Below are 21,853 nucleotides of genomic sequence, written 5' to 3'. Positions count from 1 at the left end.
ACATCTGCCATACTTGAGTTTCGTCATTGCCTATAGCTGCATCTTGTTGACCTAAGCATACTTCGGGCTCTGTGAATTCAGCTACGAAATTGGCCATTGCCTGGGCCTTTATCGCCGCGCGGGGTTTATAGTCTATGTCGAACTCGCTCAGCTCCACAGCCCACTTGACGAGCCGACCAAAGGCATCTGGCTTGTGCAGAGTTTGACGCAATGGCTGGTTTGTTATTACCGAGACCGGGAAGGCTTGAAAATATGGCCTCAACTTCCGATAAGCAACCACAAGGGCAAGTGCCCATTTCTCCAACGGTGGGTATCTGGCCTCAGCGTCGAGCAGGGCCTTGCTGGTGTAGTATATCGGATACTGAACTCCTTCTTCCTCTCTCACCAGAACAGAACTGGCGGCCCGATCCGATACCGCCAAATACAAATACAACTTTTCCCCATCCCTCGGTGTGGACAGCAGCGGAGCTTGCTGTAAGTATTGCTTCAAGTTTCGGAAGGCTTCCTCGCATTCTGGGGTCCATTCTGTTTTCTTTCCCCTCCTTATCACTTGAAAGAATGGCTGACACTTATCTGTAGCCTTGGATATGAATCTGCTCAACGCCGCCAACCTCCCCGTGAGGCTCTGCATCTCCTTCAGGTTACGAGGAGATGTCATTTGCACAATCGCCTGGATTTTCTCGGGATTTGCTTCAATCCCCCTATGGCTCACCATGAATCCCAGGAATTTCCCTGACTCGACCCCAAAAGCACACTTCTCCGGGTTGAGCTTCATCTTATACTTCCTCAAAAGCTCGAATGTCTCCTCGAGGTGTCTGACGTGTTCTTTCGGGATTTTGGACTTGGTAATCATGTCATCCACGTACACCTCCATGGTTTTCCCGATCAACGGCTTAAAGACTTTGTTCACCAGCCTTTGATAGGTGGCCCCAGCATTCTTGAGACCGAATGGCATCACCCTGTAACAGAACAAACCTTGGTTAGTGATGAAAGTCGTGCTCTCCTCATCCTGCTCGTACATGGGGATCTGGTTGTATCCCGAGAATGCGTCCATGAAGCTAAGCAGACCATGTCCAGCCGTTGAATCTACTAGCTGATCGATCCTTGGTAAAGGGAAGCTGTCTTTTGGGCACGCCTTGTTGAGGTCTGTGAAATCCACACACATCCTCCACTTGCCGTTTGCCTTCTTTACCAGCACCACATTTGATATCCATTCTGGGTAGCTGACTTCCCGAATGAACCTTGCTCTCAAGAGCTTCTCCACCTCGTCATTTACAGCCTCATACCTCTCCTGGTTGAAGCACCTCCTCTTCTGCCTTACTGCCCGAGCACCTTTCTTTATTGCCAGCTTATGACACACTACCTCGGGGTCAATCCCCGGCATGTCTTCATGTGTCCAGGCAAACACATCAGCATGAGCCTGTAAGCATTTCACCAACTCCTGCTTTTGCTCTCTCTTAAGTCTCGACCCGATTCTGATCGTCTTTCCCGGGTTCTCTGGTCCCATGCTCACTGTTTCCAGATCCTCTACAGGTTCTTGTCTGCCAGCCTTGTTTTCCACTCGGGTATCGAGGGATGTTATCTGCATTGCCTCCCTTGCTGCCGAGGAGTAGCAGCTTCTTGCGATCCTCTGGTCTCCTCGTACCACTCCTACTACCCCATTCACCCGGTACTTCAGAGCCAGATAATGGTTGGACAACACCGCTTTACTTATCCTTAAAAATGGTCGACCTAGGATCATCTGGTAAGGACCTTCCTCATCCACTACGACAAAGTCCAGTATCACTGTTCTTTCTGTCGGGGGGCTCCCAATTGTGATGGGCAGTTCGACCACGCCCAGAGGAACCAGCTTCCCTCCTCCGAACCCCTTCAAGGAGGTGTTGGTGTATTCCAACTTTCGGTCGGCTATTCACATCTCTTCCAGGGTTGACTTAAATAACACATCAACTGAGCTCCCTGTATCAACCAGTATCCGGTCAAACTTCTTGCTAGCGACCGTAGCCCTGATGACTAAGGCATCCTCGTGGGGGTATAGGATCCATTCCTCATCCTCATCCTCATCCGTCCACATGATTGGCACTTGCCTGACCCTTGCTCGTTTGGCTGCTGGGGTGTTGAGGAGTACCTCTTTACTGGTCATGGCGTACCTAGCATAATTTTTTCTCGATCTGTTTGAATCTCCGGCCAACGTTGGGCCCCCAGCTATCACCCTTACTGCGGGTTGCTCGCGCCTCAAGATTCTATCACTCTGCTCCCCTTCATCTGTCGTGGCCACCATCGGAAAAGTCCCATCCATAAACTCGTCCAGGTACCGATTTCTCACCAAATCTTCGACCTGGGTCTTGAGATCTCTACACTCTGTTGTGGTATGGCCATGGGTGCCATGGAACTTACAATAACGTCCTCTATCCCTCCTGTTGGGTAGCTTTGTTATTGGTGTAGGGAGGTGCAGCAGCCCTCGATCCTTTATGGCCTCGTATACCTCATCCAGGGACATCTTCAAGGGAGTGTACCGCCCATAGTCCTGGTTCTGGTCGATCAGATGCACTGCTCTTTCTCTGTTTGCCCCGCTCTGAGTTGGGGGCGGTGGAAGTACTTCTGATCTGCTCGTCCTGCCACCGTGGGAATGTTGATGAAGACCACCAGATGCCGGATCATTTCTTGTCCAAGGTTCCCTAGCTGGGGAACGAGGAGGTTGCGCCCTGCTGCGCTGATACTGTGGTGGCCTCTGATGAGGCTGGTAAGCGGTGACCCTACCTCCTGCTCCACTACCGGAGGCCTGGTGGTTCCTCCTCCTGATTGGCCCATTCCCTGGTAATGCTTTCTTCTCTTTCCTCCCCAACCCTTCTAACTGGTCTGTCTTGATCCGTGCAGCCTTCTCCTCTTCAATCTCGATGTCTCTTTTAGCCTGCTCGTATGCGGCCGCATACGTTTGAATAGCTGGGCTTCTCAAATTGTACCACAGCCTTCCTATCTTCACCCCTTCTTTCAATCCCCTTAACGCCTGAGGGTGGTTGAAGGCTCCCAAGTCGAGGACAGCCCGATGAAACCTCTTGATGAATTCTCGAAGGGTTTCTTGCTCCCCCTGTTTCATGCTTTTCAGCTCCATCATGTCATCTTCCGGTGACATCGCTCCACTGAACTGCTCTGCGAATTCCTGGCACATCTGCTCGAAGGTTTTAATGCTGCCCCGAGGAAGTTTCCTGTACCATTCTCGTGCACGTCCCTCGAGGGATAGTGGGAACACCCTGCACCTTTGGGATTGAGATAGTCCTTGTACCCCAGTTATGTCGTTGAAGCGCTCTATGTGCATCAGCGGATCAGTTCTTCCCGAGTATCTGAGGTCGGGGAGGCAGAAATCTCTCGGAATAACTGCCCTCATGATCTCCGCTGCGAGCGGCGATTCTCCGTCCAGCATTATCCTCCAACCAGGGGCTCTGTTCCTCCCTTGCATGTCGTTAATTATCTGCGCTAGTCTGCGCACTTCCTCCTCGAGCTGCCCTGCACGACCAGGGTCACGTGCTGCAACTTGATCCCGCTCTTGCTCTACATCTTGCAAGTGTTGCCTCAACTCTGTTTCCTTTGCATTCACCACCCCGTCGTCCGCGTCACAAGTCCGCTCTTCGCTGACTATCTCCCTCAGCGTCACGGAATCGTTAAGCCTCATATCACCCCCTTGTGCACTACTTCCTCCCGTCTGGTTTGACTTCTCCCCGCACTATCGGGACCTGGTGCCACTCCACCACCTCTCACCCTTCCCTCTTGGGTTACCCTTCGCTCGCTCCGCAGCTCATGCAGGATGGTTGTCAAGGTCTCCATCTGCTTTTCCATCCGTTCCATCCGGTCGAACATGACTTTTTCCCGTGCTTCGCTGACTATCTCCCTTAGCGTCACGGAATCGTTAAGCCTCATATCACCCCCTTGTGCACTACTTCCTCCTGTCTCCATTGCTTTTCGCTTACTTCACCCCTCTTCTTGCTATCAACAGAAGCTTTTTGCTCTGGGTCCCCACAGACGGCGCCAAAATGTTGATGCGAGATTCCGGTTCTCCTCGTTCTACGACCATGATCTCTGCTCGATCAACTTCCCCACGACCAGGAGGTCTCCTAGTAATGCTTCTTCTCCAGATATCCCTGCACACACAGACAAGTCAGAGTACGCCGGTTGTTCTCCCGGCGCAAACCCTCCGACGCTCAAGTCAGATATCAAGGTTCGGGGAACGCTTGCCACAGGTCTTATGGCTTTTTCGTGGTTTTTTTCTTTTATCTCAAAAATGCTAACCCTTTTACCTTCGTTGGCTACCTTTTTATAGGCTTCCTCTGAATCCCAGTTTTCTGCTTTTTTCGAGACGGTCTGGGGCTCTGACTGCTGCGTTATGGGCAAACGTGGGATCTTGCGTGTTACGCCACGGTTCAGGGGAAAGCGTGGCTGTCGTGGTTCTGTGAGATCTTGCGTGTTACGCCACGGTTTAGGGAAAAGCGTGGCTGTCGTGGTTCTGTGAGATCTTGCGTGTTACGCCACGGTTCAGGGGAAAGCGTGGCTGTCGTGCCTAGATTCTCGGGCTGGAGAGCATGTCTTGCCAACTGCCGTCGACCGGGTCTCCTTGCCTATCGACCTCTAGCCGGAATGGCCGTATGCCTCTTATAGGAAATTGGCCTCGCGGATGACAACATCGTGGACGAGCAGGATATTTCTGCTCCTGTTCTTCCGCGCACCAGGCTTTTACGGAACACACCGGTTCGCAGAACTCTGCCATCAGATATCTGCTCGTCATTCCTAGTCTCGTCGACATATTTATCCCAAACAATATCTCTCCCAAACAAATAGCACAAAAAATTTCAGACCATAATCAATTACAAGCCATTTTAATATTCAATCAATTTTATATCAGCCATGCTTTGTCGGTATGCACATGTAAACATCTTTCTTTGTTTCAGAGTGCAGGAGACCAATTTTTCTGTAATAACAACATGAGCATTTCCAGAACAGACAACAGCAATAAAGCTCACTGCAACCGTTCAAAGGAGAATGGAAGGTCTAAATTTACAAGAAGAAATTCTGATGCAACCAAATCTTAGTGCCTTGACTTCATTCAACAGTAACATTAACATAGCAGGTAACTGAACCTCTTTGACAGGCCTTTATCTCCTCAGAATGCGCCCCACCTTCGGCTGATGCATAGATATCCATCCTTCTCAAGACTCGTGCATTCTTCAAAAGGTACTCAATCACCTGCAATTCATGTAGCTTCCCTCCAAATCCCCGGACACTGATTCCCCTGAGACAATTCCGCAGACAGTCGGCTGGAACATCCCGTTCTTCCCATCGCTGGACACAATCTGGAAATTCACCTTTGGCCTCCTAATGAAACATAATGCCAAAAGGAAACGGTTAAAGATGCAAGTGTTTACTAATATCTACTTTGCCAACAACAATTAGTACAAAAGCCAAAGAAACCTTCTCCAAGTCAAGACTCTGTAGAAAAGGGGAGTGTTCAAGTGCAAAGGGTAAAAAGTTCCAGCTGCAGCAATAAACGAAACCAAGTTTCAACTTTTCCAGAGAATAAAATGTAGGTAAGAGTTCAACATGTCCTCCTGTGAAATCATCATCATCATCACTGGAGGCAGCACCAGCATTTTGCCTTACGCGGATGGAACTGAGAGCCCTAGACATATAACAAGAGTAGCCTTAATAATTTATTCCTTGTAAGCAAATAAAAACTTAAAAGAAAGAATTATGAAAAAGAAAAAACAGATACTTACTCCAACTGTACATCCAGAAAGTGCAAGGGAATTGACGTTATAGACCTCTGGAAGAAAGCTGATCCTCTCGTCACTCCAATGATCAAAATCAAATCCCCCACCCCTGGGGCACATAAAAACACCTCCAATGCCAATGTCTGCCTTCTCAAGAAGATTTAAGTTTCGGAGGATATACTGGGCAAAAAAATTCTCTCTTAACTCAAGGCACACAAGGTTTTGCGTGTTGATCTCAAATGTTAGGGAAACATTGTCTTCATTATCAAAATGTTTATCCTCCAAGTAGAATTCAGAGTTCAGATTTCTAACAGAGGTAGAAACTACATCAAACTGAAATGGAAGTGGCTCAGCAATGTTTCCTCGCACATACAAATCATCTAAAACCGGACAGCAACGGTATAAGTCCCTATGATGGCCACTTACACCTAACTGAATAACATCCATGTGCAGAATCCTAAGACTTGGAAAGATGACCCGTTGGTCAGGATCAGGATCAAGAGTAATATTGCCTTGTAATTTCAGCACCTCAAGTGCTGTGCTAGTGCAAAGGTTTGAGGGCAAATCAAGAAAGTTATCCTCATTTATGTTGTCGACTCTTATATCTACTTCAACCACATTGTTTGTCCATCCACGAACCACCCAATCCCTCAAGACTTCCGCATCATAGCTTTGTAGGCAATGAAGGTAAAATCTTCGAATCACTAACAAATTCACTCTATCAAGAATATCACTAACGAATTCTTGAAAACTCCATGCTATAGTGTCGGGGGAGAGATCTGGTTCAAGAAGATCACTATTGTTTGGGAGAGATACTGTTTGGGATAAATATGTCGACGAGACCAGGAATGACGAGCAGATATCTGATGGCAGAGATTCGACTCAAGGAGTGCTGGGACCGAATTGGGAAGGGCCATATAGAGTCAAGCAGATAGCGGGATCCGGAGCTTACAAGCGCGAGGCCAATTTCCTATAAGAGGCATACGGCCATTCCGGCTAGAGGTCGATAGGCGAGGAGACCCGGTCGACGGCAGTTGGAAAGCTATTTTCGCTCATGTTCATTATCGTTTATCTTTCACGCTTTATGTCCGAACAATTTCATGTAAGTCAAATCCTACCATTAATGGAACGTCGCGGAATTTCATTCGCTCGGAACCGAGAAAAATCCAAGGCATGCAAAGGCTCGACAAAGTCTCAAAGCCTATCTTATGGCGAGACAGAAGCCAAGATCCCACGTTTGCCCATAACGCAGCAGTCAGAGCCCCAGACCGTCTCGAAAAAAAGCGAAAAACGAGGATTCAGAGGAAGCCTATAAAAAGGTAGCCAACGAAGGTAAAAGGGTTAGCATTTTTGAGATAAAAGAAAAAAACCACGAAAAAGCCATAAGACCTGTGGCAAGCGTTCCCCGAACCTTGATATCTGACTTGAGCATCGGAGGGTTTGCGCCGGGAGAACAACCGGCGTACTCTGACTTGTCTGTGTGTGCAGGGATATCTGGAGAAGAAGCATTACTAGGAGACCTCCTGGTCGTGGGGAAGTTGATCGAGCAGAGATCCTGGTCGTAGAACGAGGAGAACCGGAATCTCGCATCAACACTATTCAATTAATTGGTTCTGATGTCGAATCTGCAGCTGCTGCTATATTGAAGAACATTGATATAATGAAATGCCCAAAACTAGTTCAATAGCTAATATGTGATTTTATTTTAACCAAAAAAGTAGTTATATAAAAACATTTAAAGTTAAAAGGAAAACCAACTGCGGGGATAGCTCAGTTGGGAGAGCGTCAGACTGAAGATCTGAAGGTCGCGTGTTCGATCCACGCTCACCGCAATACGATTTTTCATCTTTTAATTCTCCGCGAACCAAACGTAATCAACCGGCCACGAAAATATCAAATCATCCAATAATTTGAGGAGACATTTGTGTAAAATCTATTTAGTCCAGTAACATTGAGACACGTTACGCTACAAAAACCGCTATAATATGATGCATTACAGTCAAGATTTTTTTCAAGCGTAAAAAAATAATCAAAGCGAAGGCAGAAGATGTGTGGATAAAATAGGATATGAGAAGGAGATACTTAAAATCCTTAGCTGCCATCTGATTGGTTGAATCAAACTTCAGAATCCCCACCACAAACAAATTTCCAGCTCATGCATTCTCCTCCACACCACCCGTCTCTTGTTTCTCATTTCATTCCCGTTATAACAACAAACGCCCTTCATCTCTCTTTCTGTATTGTCTTCAGACACATATTAACATCACAGTTCCAACCGACACAACATCCATAATACCAACTCTCAGGACAATGGCATCAATAATGGCGGCTGCTACTGCTAGCTCTAGCACTTCTCTTAGGGCAACCCCATTTCTTGGCCAGAGTAGGACAACTGCTAACGCTCTAAAAGATGTTGTTCCGATGGGGAATGCCAAGTACACAATGGTAATAAGTTGGTAACCTTAACCTACACCTTCAGCCTTTTTGTCTCTCTTTGTCTCTGTGTTTAGGGAAATTCATTGAAGATATTGTTGTGTTCAGGGAAATGAACTGTGGTATGGGCCAGACAGGGTGAAGTACTTGGGACCCTTTTCAGCACAGACTCCATCATACTTGACTGGAGAGTTTCCAGGTGACTATGGATGGGACACTGCTGGTTTGTCTGCTGATCCCGAGGCCTTTGCCAGGAACAGGGCTCTTGAGGTGATATTCTTTCCTTCTTATTCTTGCCCTCTGTCGGCTGGTAATGTGGTTACAGCAACAAAGATATTGATACTACTATTTCAATTTGTAGGTGATCCATGGCAGGTGGGCTATGCTTGGAGCACTAGGCTGCATCACCCCTGAAGTTCTCGAGAAATGGCTTAGAGTAGACTTCAAGGAACCGGTTTGGTTCAAAGCTGGAGCTCAGATTTTCTCAGAAGGTGGCCTTGACTACTTGGGAAACCCCAACCTTGTTCATGCTCAAAGCATTCTGGCTGTCCTGGGATTCCAGGTTGTCCTCATGGGGCTCGTTGAGGGTTTCCGTATCAATGGCCTCCCTGGTGTCGGAGAAGGAAACGACCTCTACCCTGGTGGCCAATATTTTGATCCCCTTGGCCTTGCTGATGATCCTGTTACGTTTGCTGAACTCAAGGTGAAGGAAATCAAGAATGGCAGGCTAGCTATGTTTTCCATGTTTGGTTTCTTTGTCCAAGCTATTGTGACAGGCAAAGGTCCCCTGGAGAACCTCCTGGACCACCTTGAGAACCCTGTTGCCAACAATGCTTGGGTCTATGCTACCAAGTTTGTACCTGGATCATAAACTGATTATGATTACTGTTAATTCTTGTTCATGTGCAATGTAGATTATGAATATTCTGCCTTTGAGATCCAATGTTACTTGTGTCAATGTTGAATCATATCCCATTAGAACCCTCAGAATCCTAAAACAATGCAACCATAGCATAGCACACATCAACGAAAAAGTTAACAAATTCCAAGGGAACATGAACATTATGGACAGCTAGATGAGGCAATATTAACATTTTACTTTCCACATTTGGTGTGCTTGCGACTACAAATTTTGGCATTACATCAACGACAACAGAATATACACAAACTACATAAATAATGGAAAAAAGAGGACTGAATCTCTAATTGAATCCCTATCTGGCTATACACACGCTCATTGGTCATTCCACCAAAGTAACAAAAATTGGTAGATATACAAACACAATTCCCTCTTTATCTACCCTCACACCATATTAACAACCCTAACTACAGCCACTGAGATATAAGGCAAAGTCACCTGAGGACCGAAACAGGGAAGAGTAATAGAAATATTTTCCTCTACTATATTCCTCAAGTTCCTTTCGCCATTGTTATCTCAACACCAAGAGATGTGCTAACTTGAAACTGGAATACTATTGAACCCTAGAGCTTATCTTCTCCCACCATTTGCGACGAGTTTTCTCAACTTCTGACTGCCCAAGTTTATTAAGCCTCACCTTTGCCTCTCTTAGTCTTGTTTTGTAGTCTTTCTTCCATGTCTCAAATCTCATTTTCAATTTCCGAAGTTCTACATCAGGATGCACAGTAGAAGCTGGTTGTGTCGTTTTGATCTCAATCAATGCCTTGGCATCATCATCAAAATTTTGTCTCCGCTGCTCAAATTCCTTTGTCAAATGGTTTACAGCAGTCAAACTGCCATTAGACTCTCTACCAGATCCAGCATCAGGCACAATATTGAGAAATTTCATGGGTGTGCTTCCACCTGGAGTTCGAGATCCCATGGACATTGTATCCTCAGAATCATAAAGGTGAGGAGATGTAGAAGCATCAAGTCTGCCGGGCTCACCTGGAGTGTTGTCAGAAGCAAGGCTTTTCCGGGCTGCAGCAAGACTCATCTGCATCAAAATAAAATTTAAGACTCAGCATCATAGTTAAATCGTTTATGGTGCATAAATCTTGTTAGCATTCATGTGCCTATGCATGCATAGTGAATATAGTGCACATATTCAATATGGTTCCCTTACAAATCCCTAAGAGGGATTCCATGATTATGTCTGTGTAAAAACATGTAAAACTCACTTGCAAAGATGCCATCTGCTTTTGCCACATCTCCTCCATTGATTTCATTTTTGCCTCGTATTCCAACCACTTGGCATCATACTGTTGCAATTGCTCACGCAATGCAGCATTCTCCTCTTCCTTTTGGCCCAAAGTTGCTTCGGCCTTGAGAACCCGCCTTTGAAGCTCAGCCAAAGCTGTAGGTAGGGCCTGAACCTGCTCCTGTGGAACATCCTGCTCGGCCAAGGACTACCCTATTAGTCTTGAGCTCGACTTTTCACAGACATTTATGAATAGAAAAAGAAAACACATTCTTAATAATCCATTCACAAAGGCATGCAGCAGTGTTTACCATAATTGCAAAATTTAAATTAAATTCACAATAGCATAAAAAGGTAGCCCAATTTTTGTAATTTGGTCCCAAGCATTTGACATTTCCATGGTGAAAATCTGACAAGTCTGAACCACCCAAATTTGGCAGTCTGATGTACATAAAAAAGATGCAAAATAACTCGACAGGAAACAAAGGTTAATTATCATAAAAATTAATCATGAATAAACCACAACAGATGGAAGAATTCTCGTAGTTATGCCTACAAAATCTAGAGACTAACAATTAATTGCAATAACAGAAAAAAGAGTGGACAAGGGAAAAAGATCTGGCAAGTAGATGCATGCATCATAAGATTACCTTCATGTCTGAACTTTTCCTGCCAGACCTTCGTTTAACTTTTGCGTTCACAGGGTTTGATTGTTTGAGTTTATGCATCTTAAGTTGTTTCCGAACCAACCACCCACGGATTGCTGAAAGCACATTAAAAGAAAAAAGAAAGAAAGTAAGAAACTGTGTGCCATTAGAAAACCACAAAGTTGGCTAATCAACAACATAATTTCTACCAGATTGTAAACATATGATCTCTCTCAGCTGCTCATCACGAATTTTGGGAACAACAGCCGAACAACTCTTTCCCAAGCTAGCATGTCGCCTCCTCGTATTCTCACCACGTGCAACTACATTGTAGAGGTAACTTTCATCATATAGGTGAATGAAAAAGCTCAGGAACATTTTTAATGAGACAGGCTTCGGAGGTTTTAAAAAAATCAAGTATGATTCATAAATCTTAGACTTTGAGCCCCCAAAATAACTAACATTGGTGCTTTAAAGCACAAACACAAGTAAACACCAAAACTGAAGGACCCCAGAGGAATTTTGCTCCATTGAATAAAACGAGCAAGTGACATCAAGAATATATAGAGACAAATAAGAGAAATACATTACATGATTGTAATGTTATTACTCCGTTGCAGAGTTCACGGAAACGAGAACGAGCCTGATAACCACGGAAACATTTCTGAAGCCTAATTATGGCTTGCAATACTTGTTTTCTCCTATCCTCCAACGCTGCAAGCTATCAAACAATTCATGACATAAAAGAATTAGTGAAACAACTAAACAAGATAGTTTTAGTCACAATCAGAAGAAAATTATGATTTAAGTTAGAAGTTCGAAAAACTCTGCAGGTAGTCAAAACTATTAAGCTACACAATCCTCCATAAAATGTTGAAATCTGTAGGATTCCTCAGTTAAGTGTGTGCCAAATTAGAAATATAATGGTCTCAAAGAGAGGAAATATGTGAGTATCATAAGTACAGAATAAAGAGTTAGTATTCTTATTCTTCATTTTGAGGAATTCTTAGACATTTAAGAAAATCTTATACTTCTGAGTTACAATTTCATATGCTAAATAGCAAACCATCAAAAATTAATTTTGCCAATGAACCTCTACTGTCAGCAGTTAACAGAATAATAAAATTAATTTTCTTCTCATTTTTAAGATATTTGTGAAACAACCACTGAAAAATAATTTAATATGATGAACTCTCTTTCAGGTTTTATTTGATAATCCTAAATATAATACTATAATTTCTATAGATTGGGATAGCATGTAATCGATAGGTAGTTGCCTACAACAGGATATAGTAACATGTAAAATACTATTGTAAAATACAGAAGCCTACCTGCCCTGACCGAAGGTACAATTTGGTATAACCAACTTGATACATTTCAGGAAGAACATTAAATTGTTGTAGAACAGCCACTGATATACTTAATGGATCCTGAGATAATTGTTTCTCCGAAAGCAGGACTCCATACCTAATAAGTATGACAGGTTCATAAGAGGGGTAAACAAAGGTTTGTAAGAAAAAGAACTAAAAGATTAGAAGAGGATACATTCTATACCTTCCCGCAAACTCTTGATGTCTCATTCGAGTAGGATATCCTGATCTTGAAATTCTAACTATCTCCAGAACTCCACAACATCTGAACTGTTGTAAAACAAGGTCTTCTTCATATATGCCAGGAAGTTGCTTACTATTTGGCTTTATGCAGCGAATAAAGTGAGGTCTTGTGTTCTCCAACTGGTGCATTAATTTGAAGAGTTGACCCTACAAACATGCAAGAGACACTTTAAGGTTGTACAAAACATGATTCAGGGATGTGAAGCTTTTATCTGACTTTAAATGTTTCTTTCTTTAGATGAAGAAGAATTTATGAAACACATTAAAATCACAGAACTAGGTCAATGAAAATTGGAAAAAAAAATAATAATAATAACTCTTGTGCTCTCTGCACGTCAAAATATAATGTGATTTTCATAATTTATGGTTGGTTCTCCAAAAGCATCCCATCAATTTGCATGATATGTAATAAGCTTTGTAGTTTCAGTATCCGATTTAAGCAAATACTCATGTTCGGCATCAAATCATAATCAAGCATATTTACCTTGAATTTTGTACCAACACTTTGCTTTTGGGTGTCCAATGCACCCGGCTGAGAAGATGCAGCTGGTTTCGGTGATGGCTTAAGCATTTTGGACGCAAATAACTGTAGTACTTGGCAAGTACATGAAGATAAGAGTTGGATGATGTCAGTTTGAAGCGGATCTCGGTTCTTTTCCAGAAATCCATTTGTATCATAGGGAACCTGATTACAGTGCAAATGTTAATATTGTAAATGAATAAAGAAGACCAAAAACAATATCATCTCATAAACACCATACTCTTCTCAATGGTAGCTACAGTGCTGTACTAGCTGTAACAAGAAAGAAATATTCAACAAAATATAACACCAAGCCTCTGTTTAACTTATGTTCTACAGAAATTTTTGATGCACAGTAAATTTATATGCAGAAAGTACTGACAAGCAAAAACCAAAACAGAATAACAAAAATTATCGCTAATATCAAGCACTTAAAAATTTAGCCTCTGCACAACCTTCAGTAATTATTCGAATAAAAGTGCAACTAACCATATTAGAAATGATCATTGAAGCTTCACAAAGGAAAAGTTGTTGGTGTTATGAAACTTGAATTCGTAAAATTCCTAAAGAAAATTCAGAAATAACTGACCTCTCCAGCATAATGCCGAATACTGAAAGCTCGGCCTCTCTCTCCTTTAAAGCAAGAATTAGAACCCAAGTGCTGCTTAAGCTTATTGGCAAATGTCAAATCAGTGGCCTTGGGGAAATTTGATTCCTCATCCAGTAGAGAAAGTACCCCCAAAGGTTTCTGCATAGCATGCCAGATAAACAAAAGAGTAACTGTTACAAAGCTGAAACCATATTCCGAAAATTCTAATTTTAAAATTAAAGCATGCAAATCGAAGAAATCACTAAGTTCCGGAGCTCAGACAATCTAATTTTTGGAAGCTATTGTGACAGCAATATCAAGGAAGATAAGTATAAACATGTGTATAAAGGTAAACAAAGAGTTTAAAGAAACAGATGAGGAAACTCCAAGCTAATTTTGAGCTGAAAAACAGATGGATGACAAAATAAGGTCATGAATACCTTCTCAATTAAATTCAAGCACTCTTCATTGTCTTCAAATTCAACTCTGGTCCAATCAACCCCATCCAATTCATACTCCTGAAATAGAAATATTTTCTTAAGAAATGTTTCATTATTCGTTTACTTCTTTTTAATGATTTCAACTCAAATATGTTTAACAAATATATTTTTTTTCTATCACTATGGAAACTAATTGCAAAAGTTCAGCAACGATGCAGAAATGACTGAATTTTGGTTATATAGGTTATGAAGATATGTCTTTTGATTTCTTCTGCACCATTAAGCCAAAAAAGATTGCCCAAAGCAGCTTTGTGCTTGAGTATAGGTACATACCTCCTGCTCGAGTTTAAATAGATGTCTATTGAAATGTTGTTGAAGCCTCTCATTTGCATAATTTATACAAAATTGCTCAAAGCTATTTTTCTGCAATTAGAACATGAGAACATTACCATTGATAAAACTTTACAATCACTAACAAACAAACACAAGTTGTGTACCTTAAATGACTCAAACCCATAAATATCAAGGATATTTATGGATCTCCCAGTACATTGTTTTCCCACTTCAAGTGATTTGTTAATCTGTTCTACAATCCAGTCAAACAAGCTCCCATATATGAATTTTGCCAATGCATCTCTGCTGTCAATTGCCTGAACGGAAGATAATCAATCGAAATACAATAGGTGAGTTAATAATAAATGCATGAAAAGCACACAAGAGTGCAAAAGCACACAAAGACAAATCATTGCATGGAAGAAGGGATAAATTTAATGATGGAGTCCTTAACAAACCTGCTGCAATGTTAATTTTTTAGCAATACTATCCTTGCCAGCTTGGATTTTATGGGTAGATAGAGCCAGCATCAACTCATCAGAACTGCAACCCATCAGCATGGCAGCAGTAGTCACAGCTACCAGAAGGAAAATACGCAAAGCCTTAGGGTTGAACAAATATACACACTACAGGATAAGCACAAATAAAAATGCAGAGAAAAATGAAACAAAAGTTCCAAGTAAAATGGAGTGACAATACTTTACCAGTGATAACTGGACAAAGCATAATGTAATAGGTATATTCTTGGATATATTTCAATCAATCAAAATTATCTGTCTCTTTGTCTGTAGCTATTAAATACAACATTACACCATTCACAAAAATACATCTTTAAACACCCAAGCTTATTAGAACACTTAATTGCAGAAAGGTAAATAAAGGTTATTCACATAATTGGATACCAGATTGATCTCATAATTTTTCAGCAGTGGCAAACAATCAGTTTACCCTCAAAGATGCATTAGAACTAGTAGACTTCTTTCTTCCTAAAGCAAAACTTAAAAAGGCATCCTGATTTCTGCCATTTGCAAAACAGTATATGATGGATTTTATTTGAACTTTACTGCCCAAGGTAGATGAGCAATATAACATTACCCCCAAGAAATTAACTGCATCCCAACCAACAGATAAAAGGGTGAGTAGAAGATACAATCCAAACAAAAGAGTATGCCTGGGTTGGGGTTTTAGCCAATGACAATCATTGTTTTAAAAAAAAAAAAAATCCTAACTCTAGATGCTTCAGGAGTAAACAAAAGAACATACTATGGCAGTATTTTAGGATTGAAAATTTGGGGGTAATATGCCACAACCATAGAACATGAATATTTAAAAGGGTAGTGGAACCAGTTACATTTCTAAAAGAAGGGTTTTATGATTAATTCTGGTATTACAAAATAAAAATAACACTAGCTTACTTCTACCGTCAATTCCAATACCTCTTCAATGAGAATTCATTAGAAAAGTTAATTGCTTTGCTAGTGCAAATAAAAACCCATTCCATCATGTCTTATATGTTGATGACCATGCTAATGGTTTGTTACCATCATAAAGTGGTAATACTTAACGAGGTTTAAGCTGAAGGCCTAACCTGATTAAAATTGCCAAATGCTTTTTCTGATTAAATTTAGTTACATGGCATCCCTTTTTGGACATGTGTCTTCTTCAGGAGCAATTATATCAGAACAAAAGTTACTATTTCAATAATCAGAAGTGATGCTAGCCTATGACTATAGTTTTATAGACAAGTGACCAGATATTGATATAGTTAGCTATTGCATTCACTAATATGCAACTCAAACTCCAACCACTGCTCAGGAAATCACTACACAATCTCCTTTGGCCACAGAGCTCAATGGTTTCATTTCTGAGACCACATGAGAAATTAGAGTATCAGATACATCGATTTATTAAGTATCAAAGATAGTGATCAACAGTCATAGATAAGCATCATATAGGAGACCTCTACTAAAAAGTAATCCAATAGAATGCCTAACAAATAGATCTTACCTTCATCAGCTATCACCTCCACATGATTTTCATTGTCAATCACTTGAAATGATATGTTCCCCAGCCATAGCACTGCCGCCAGCATAGCAAATGTCTGCTCTCTATCTTCTTTCCGAATTAGAACAATGTCCAAGGCTTCCTGTGGAAATGGAAAATTAACCGAGAAAGTAAGTAAATTGAGTAATGAAGGATTTGAACTTGGGGAGGTTGATAGCAATATCTAAACACTAAATTACCATAAGATTATGAAAGTTTTGAGCATCGTCGACACCATCAATGGTCAAGCATTCACTCTGATTAAGGTAGTTGTAGTCATTAGCCACTTTAAGGTTCAGTCTCTCTGCAAAGAAACCATTGACATATTTCGGAAGTATTAGAGAATTAGTCAATTTTAAAAAGTACATGCAATGGTAGAAAACAAGGAAATACATACTAGAAAAGCAATGCAATGGTTCTCACTCATTAAAATGTGTGTGTCATAAAATTCAAAACAATCCCAGTTTAAATAGTCATATATCAGAACAAGTCCACAAGAAAAAGCTGCCACTGATAAAAAAATAACTAAAAATAACTACCATTACAACAAAGAATAAATTATTAAGAAGATCGAAAAAGCTACACTCCACTGCATCTGAAATACCTGGTCACTCTCTTAATGTAGGCAAAACTAAGATTAAGTTGCCCACCAAAAGGATCTATTTATCACAACAGTGACTAATTCAACATTTTCGATTATGCAAAGGGTGACTTTACAAAGTATTTTATCAAAATTCCAAGTGCAATACAATATGAAACAATTTCCAACCACTTGATAGCGAGCCAACTAACAAATAGCAAAAGTAATTGTTATAGGCATGGAGATTCCAAAAGCTCCACTGAAATAACTATCCTAAACCTTAGGGAGAAGGAATACCACACTGCATAAAGAATAGGGGCTTCCTACATCCATGGACACAACTGATGCAGCTATTTTTCATATAACGCAAGGAAAACATGAAAACATCAGGCATTCATCACCCTAAACACAGTGACAAACCATTGAAAAACTTGCATAGTTTGAATAATGAAAACATGATACCTTTCAGAAATGATGGAGCACCAGCACAAAGTTGATAAAAGATGTGGTATGACCTTTCACCAGCGGCTAACTGAACTACCCTTGACTGCTCAAAGTGACATGACCATTTTAGAAGTTAGCACAAGATAATAACGATAATAACTCAAGTTCCTTGCTAAAGTTCAGATGGGGCAACAAGGTACCTTTTCCAGCAGAACTATCCACAATAATCATTGCGAATTGAAGTTGTCATGGCCGTGAATTGTGACAGTGAGTCAAGTCAGTTAACGCAGTCAAAAAATAATATAAATTAGTTAAGCATTACAACAGTTATTCAATTTAAACACCCTTACATGTCTGGATTTTCGCACCGCATATCTTCCCAAAGGCGCTAAAGTGAATCTCAATCAATTTCCCCTGGATCCATTCAGATAAATGAGAAAACAGAGCAGTAAAAATTTTAGGACAACTTCAATTATGGACTGGACCGTTTGGGATATTTGTGGATGATTTGAGCTATAAAACATGATAAACTTATGGGTGCTTTGCAGCAAAGATAAGCAGGAAAAAAAAAAATAGAACTTACAAATCGGCTTGAATTGTCATTCCTAGATGTTTTCGCATTCCCAAATGCTTCAAGTATATGATTCGTCTGAAGGATTTCGTACTCTATCCCTTCACTGCCACCACCAAGAGCAGCCAAGTACTGCATTGCAAATTTTGCAGTCTCTGTTTTTCCAGCTCCACTTTCTCCACTGTAAAACAATGTTAAAAAACGATTCTTCTTATCACAGAAGTATTCTGACTTTATGTAAACCATTGATGGAAAGCTTATGATCCAACATACAAGAGCATCAGAAATGTAAACCAAGGAGGGTGTCCAAGAAGAAAGAAAGAAATTGTCCAAACTAACCTTATGATTATGGATTGATTTACACCATCTGCAAATAAATTAAAGGATGTTTGTAATTTACACTTGGCCACGAGGAAAACTTGAAAATCTTCAATAAAATGTATTAGAAAAATACAGAAACAGAAAAGGAAAAGAGAAAGTCTCTAACCTCCCATCATTTCATTATAAGCAGTGTCTGCTATGGCATAAACATGAGGGCTGTCCATTACTTTCTGTCTATAAGCCGTGATGAATTTATTTCCATAAATTGGGACGGCTTTGAAAGGATTGACTGCAATCAGAACTGGCCCTGCTTTACTCTTCACAAAGAAAGACAAGAAAAATGTAAAAGGAAAGCCGAAGGAAGAAGAAGATCCAGCCAACATTTATGATCTGCAGGAGCAAGAGGTTGATTGTGAACTTACATATATCATATCCCGAGAATATCTGTATTGAATATTGTTAAGAACCGATGGTTCATTCAAATAACTAAGCTGTATAAGGTCATCCACACCCTCAAGGATATCTGGGTTTGCAGGTAAGAGTTCTCCGGTGGACACTTTCACAACCTATGGTATTTATGAAAGATAAATGCAGGCACAACTCACCAACTAAAGCAAATGAGAATTTTGTATGGCTTTTAGAGACCTTCAAAACTTATGAACTTACATTTCCATTGGAGAGCAAAACAAATGCTTCATCCCCTGAAGTGGACTGTATCATTCCAGATTCCCACTTTCCATCCTCAAGTCGACACCAAACACGCAGTTTCTAAACAAAATTCAAAATCATCATTTAGAAAACAAAGTTTACAGCTTACGGTGACAAACTATATCAAACATAAACTATCAACTCCTAACTTATATCCGACCACAGAATAAAACTAGTGGTAGAAATCAATAGCAACGATCCAATTTTTCAGCAATTACCAATGTCCTACCCATTTTTTAAGGTCACATTTTCTGCTTCCTAATACAAAAAGAAACAAAACCGATCACATGCATATATATAGAACAAAAATTCTCTTGGTCCAATATAAGTTACAGAGCTAAAAACCCTCCCAAGATTAAGTTACAATGCTCAATAATTCATAAAAATAAATCAAGCATTGAAAAGCCTTCTAAAGCTCATAAGTTCAAATTCACACATGAAATGTGAAAATAAAACCAATTACAAGAGTTCAAACCCGTCTGTATGCACTAGCACAACTTCAAACCCACTCTAACATAGCCAAAATTAACAAAATAACCAAAAAGCCAGCAAAATATAAAATGAACAAAATTTTGTTTTACTCTCAGTTACCCCTTGGTAAAATACCCAATTTTTAAAAGCTTGCAGAAGCTCTCTAAAACCTTCATTTTACCCAATAAAATCAGTCACGTTAACTAATGGAAAAAGTCTATGTAATAACTCCAAAATTTCATTTAACACACAAAATTCATTGCCACCACTAAGAAACAAAAAGAGAAACCAAGAAATCATTCAATTAACAACAAAAGTAAAAATTTAAGAGTGACAAAATAAACAGCACAATTGTAACAGCAAGAAAAAAAATGACCTTCTTGATGAAATACCCAAGGTTATCTTCCCACTCCACTTCTCCACTCTTGGCTGACTTCATTTCATTTACTTCCAGAACCTCATTTACCTTCTCTTCATCCAACATCACACCACCATCGTACGGTAAATCCACAACTGTTTGTTCTTTCCTTAATTTCTTGCTCCCAAAGCTATTATTCCTCTTAGCTCCCCACTCCTTCTCTTTTCTCTTTCCATCTTCCTTTCCATTCAAACTACTCCTCTTCTCAGCACTTTCCATGCTGGCTTTCGCCCCATTTTCTTCCCCAACCTTAAAGTCAGTGGGCAGTGATTTTCTTGCCGAAGGCAGCCTTGCCCTTGATGTGGGCCTCGCTGGCAAGGCTGGAGGCAGGTCCTTAGGCCTCTCACACTCGTCCCGTCTCCTTAAGGATTCCAGCATCTCTTCTAATGAACTCCGAGCCACCATTGACGGTGACGCTGATAACATCATTGCTAAACCTTCTGTAATCTATGCCTCCAAATCAGTCTTCAAAATATGATCTGTCTATTTCACAAGAACTCAATGAGTGAGTTCTGTTATTGCATTATAACTCTCAAACACAAGCTAATTGTCTCGATTATTATTTCATCAGTGCTCAAAAACCCTAGTATGGATCAAAATACTTCAACTTCAACACTCAAATTCTCCCAGCAGATTCAATTTTCTCGTATTGTCATAGCTGTGCAGCTGAAAACAGAGGTATAAAATCCTAATTCGGTTCAAAACATTGTGGTGCCTTCATTAAAAAAAAAAAAAAAAAGGAGCTCAAAACCCCTTACTTTGTTCACAATTTCGCAAATTGCCACTCGTTTTCTCCAATAATACTCAAAACTCACGTTGCATTGCCGAAAACTGAGCTCAAAACCCTAATTAAGATTCAGAATAGGTAAAAATTTAGGACTAATTTATTGAAATTTGATAATAAGATAACAAAGAACACGCACACACAAAAATGGAGGAAGCAGAAAAAACGGTTTTGCTTTTCTTGTTGCAAAAAATCAAAAAATCAAAAAATCAAAACGGTTAAACTGAAAATTTGCCAAAACGAGGCTTGTTTCACTAAAAAAATTACGAAAATTACGAAGATAAAGAGTGACCAAAGAGATTAAGTTTGTTTGACAAAAACCAGAACAGATTATGAAAGCGAAACCGGAAATTGAAACTAACCTTTGCGGTCCGTTTTCTCTTGTTTTCCAAAAACACAAAAATTATTGGCAATTAACTTGCTTGTGTCGATATTACCGGTGTTTTTCTTTTTTCTTTTCTTTTTTTCTCTTTTTCGTGTTGCCGTTATTGTAATTGTTGTTGCTTTAAGCTTCTGCAAGAAATTTGAATTTTTTTTCCAGGTGGGTAGTGGGGGCTCAGCCCAACGTTGATTTCTTGTGAAACGGTTTAGATCTGACGAAGAATTTTAAAATAAGGAAATGGGAAATGTTTTTATAATTATAAAATGGATAAAATAAAATCAAAAAAGTATTGTTTTTTGGAAACAAAACAAAGGAAGACAGGGGTCTCTGATTAAGAAGTAACAGATTGCAGAACAGCGGAACAGAAATCACTTCTTGGAACATGCAAAGCAAAGCTACGAGCTTCAATTAAGGGGCCGGGTTTTGCATGAAATTACCGTTTTGGTATTTGCGTACGTGTACCCGAATTTTTTGGTTAAATTCCCATTATAACCCTCGTAAATATATTTACCATTTTTCGTAATATATATCTACCTTATTTTGTAGTGGATGTATTTACCAAATTTAATTAATTTATAAATAGGAAAAAAATTTAATAAATTATTAAAGTTCATAATACTTATTTTTTTAAGATGTTACAA

The 21,853-nt window shown here is 40.4% G+C and overlaps 3 protein-coding genes and 1 non-coding gene across 9 annotated transcripts; 2 read left to right on the top strand and 2 right to left on the bottom strand.

Annotated features, from left to right (window-relative positions):
• Positions 1-5,088: 5,088 nt before the first annotated feature.
• Positions 5,089-6,739, bottom strand: LOC18054550 (putative FBD-associated F-box protein At3g50710). Its single transcript, XM_024177808.1, has 4 exons — positions 6,709-6,739; positions 5,774-6,619; positions 5,458-5,687; positions 5,089-5,361 (listed from the first exon to the last, which is right to left on the bottom strand). Exons 1-4 carry the CDS (start codon positions 6,737-6,739, stop codon positions 5,089-5,091), a joined length of 1,380 nt encoding a protein of 459 aa, XP_024033576.1.
• A 776-nt stretch (positions 6,740-7,515) lies between these two features.
• TRNAF-GAA lies at positions 7,516-7,588 on the top strand. Its single transcript has one exon. It is a non-coding gene; the product is annotated as a tRNA-Phe (tRNA).
• Positions 7,589-7,810: 222 nt separating this feature from the next.
• LOC18054549 (chlorophyll a-b binding protein 13, chloroplastic) lies at positions 7,811-9,143 on the top strand. Its single transcript, XM_006451935.2, has 3 exons — positions 7,811-8,201; positions 8,298-8,459; positions 8,551-9,143. Exons 1-3 carry the CDS (start codon positions 8,067-8,069, stop codon positions 9,058-9,060), a joined length of 807 nt encoding a protein of 268 aa, XP_006451998.1. The 5' UTR covers positions 7,811-8,066; the 3' UTR covers positions 9,061-9,143.
• A 102-nt stretch (positions 9,144-9,245) lies between these two features.
• On the bottom strand, positions 9,246-21,455 carry LOC18054548 (myosin-2). Of its 6 annotated transcripts, XM_006451932.2 has the most exons (27): positions 21,193-21,455; positions 20,805-20,891; positions 20,005-20,712; positions 19,116-19,217; positions 18,872-19,015; positions 18,616-18,766; positions 18,468-18,495; positions 18,141-18,309; positions 17,908-17,971; positions 17,758-17,771; positions 17,576-17,660; positions 16,734-16,837; positions 16,498-16,636; positions 14,949-15,067; positions 14,655-14,807; positions 14,491-14,580; positions 14,158-14,235; positions 13,718-13,876; positions 13,093-13,293; positions 12,550-12,755; positions 12,327-12,462; positions 11,587-11,716; positions 11,205-11,318; positions 10,999-11,111; positions 10,329-10,541; positions 10,096-10,144; positions 9,246-10,011 (listed from the first exon to the last, which is right to left on the bottom strand). In XM_006451932.2, exons 3-27 carry the CDS (start codon positions 20,473-20,475, stop codon positions 9,662-9,664), a joined length of 3,582 nt encoding a protein of 1,193 aa, XP_006451995.1. In that variant the 5' UTR covers positions 20,476-20,712; positions 20,805-20,891; positions 21,193-21,455; the 3' UTR covers positions 9,246-9,661. The 6 variants fall into 6 exon arrangements, with proteins under 6 accessions (XP_006451995.1, XP_006451996.1, XP_024048141.1 ...); XM_006451933.2 differs by having other exon boundaries at positions 9,246-10,144; XM_024192373.1 differs by having other exon boundaries at positions 9,246-10,144; positions 20,005-20,525.
• Positions 21,456-21,853: the final 398 nt, after the last annotated feature.

The sequence above is a fragment of the Citrus clementina genome, unplaced genomic scaffold (genome assembly GCF_000493195.1).
Source record: "Citrus clementina cultivar Clemenules unplaced genomic scaffold, Citrus_clementina_v1.0 scaffold_1, whole genome shotgun sequence".
Lineage (NCBI taxonomy): Eukaryota > Viridiplantae > Streptophyta > Magnoliopsida > Sapindales > Rutaceae > Citrus > Citrus x clementina.
Note: the sequence above shows the minus strand (reverse complement) of the source record. Positions and strands in the feature narration are given on the sequence as shown.

Bases quoted from the DNA above. Each gene is read 5' to 3' on its own strand.
- LOC18054550 (XM_024177808.1), bottom strand. From the start codon at position 6,739: ATGCCTCTTATAGGAAATTGGCCTCGCGCTT. The intron at 5,688-5,773 runs GTACAGTTGGAG...TAAATTATTAAG, and splicing joins TTCCCTTGCACTTTCTGGAT to GCTACTCTTGTTATATGTCT. The intron at 5,362-5,457 runs GTTTCTTTGGCT...ATGTTTCATTAG, and splicing joins AGAGTCTTGACTTGGAGAAG to GAGGCCAAAGGTGAATTTCC.
- LOC18054549 (XM_006451935.2), top strand. From the start codon at position 8,067: ATGGCATCAATAATGGCGGCTGCTACTGCTAGCTCTAGCACTTCTCTT. The intron at 8,202-8,297 runs GTAATAAGTTGG...TGTTGTGTTCAG, and splicing joins GGAATGCCAAGTACACAATG to GGAAATGAACTGTGGTATGG. The intron at 8,460-8,550 runs GTGATATTCTTT...TTCAATTTGTAG, and splicing joins CCAGGAACAGGGCTCTTGAG to GTGATCCATGGCAGGTGGGC.
- LOC18054548 (XM_006451933.2), bottom strand. From the start codon at position 20,475: ATGATGTTATCAGCGTCACCGTCAATGGTGGCTCGGAGTTCATTAGAA. The intron at 12,463-12,549 runs GTATAGAATGTA...CATACTTATTAG, and splicing joins CATCAAGAGTTTGCGGGAAG to GTATGGAGTCCTGCTTTCGG. The intron at 11,717-12,326 runs GTAGGCTTCTGT...ATTGTTTGATAG, and splicing joins TGTACCTTCGGTCAGGGCAG to CTTGCAGCGTTGGAGGATAG.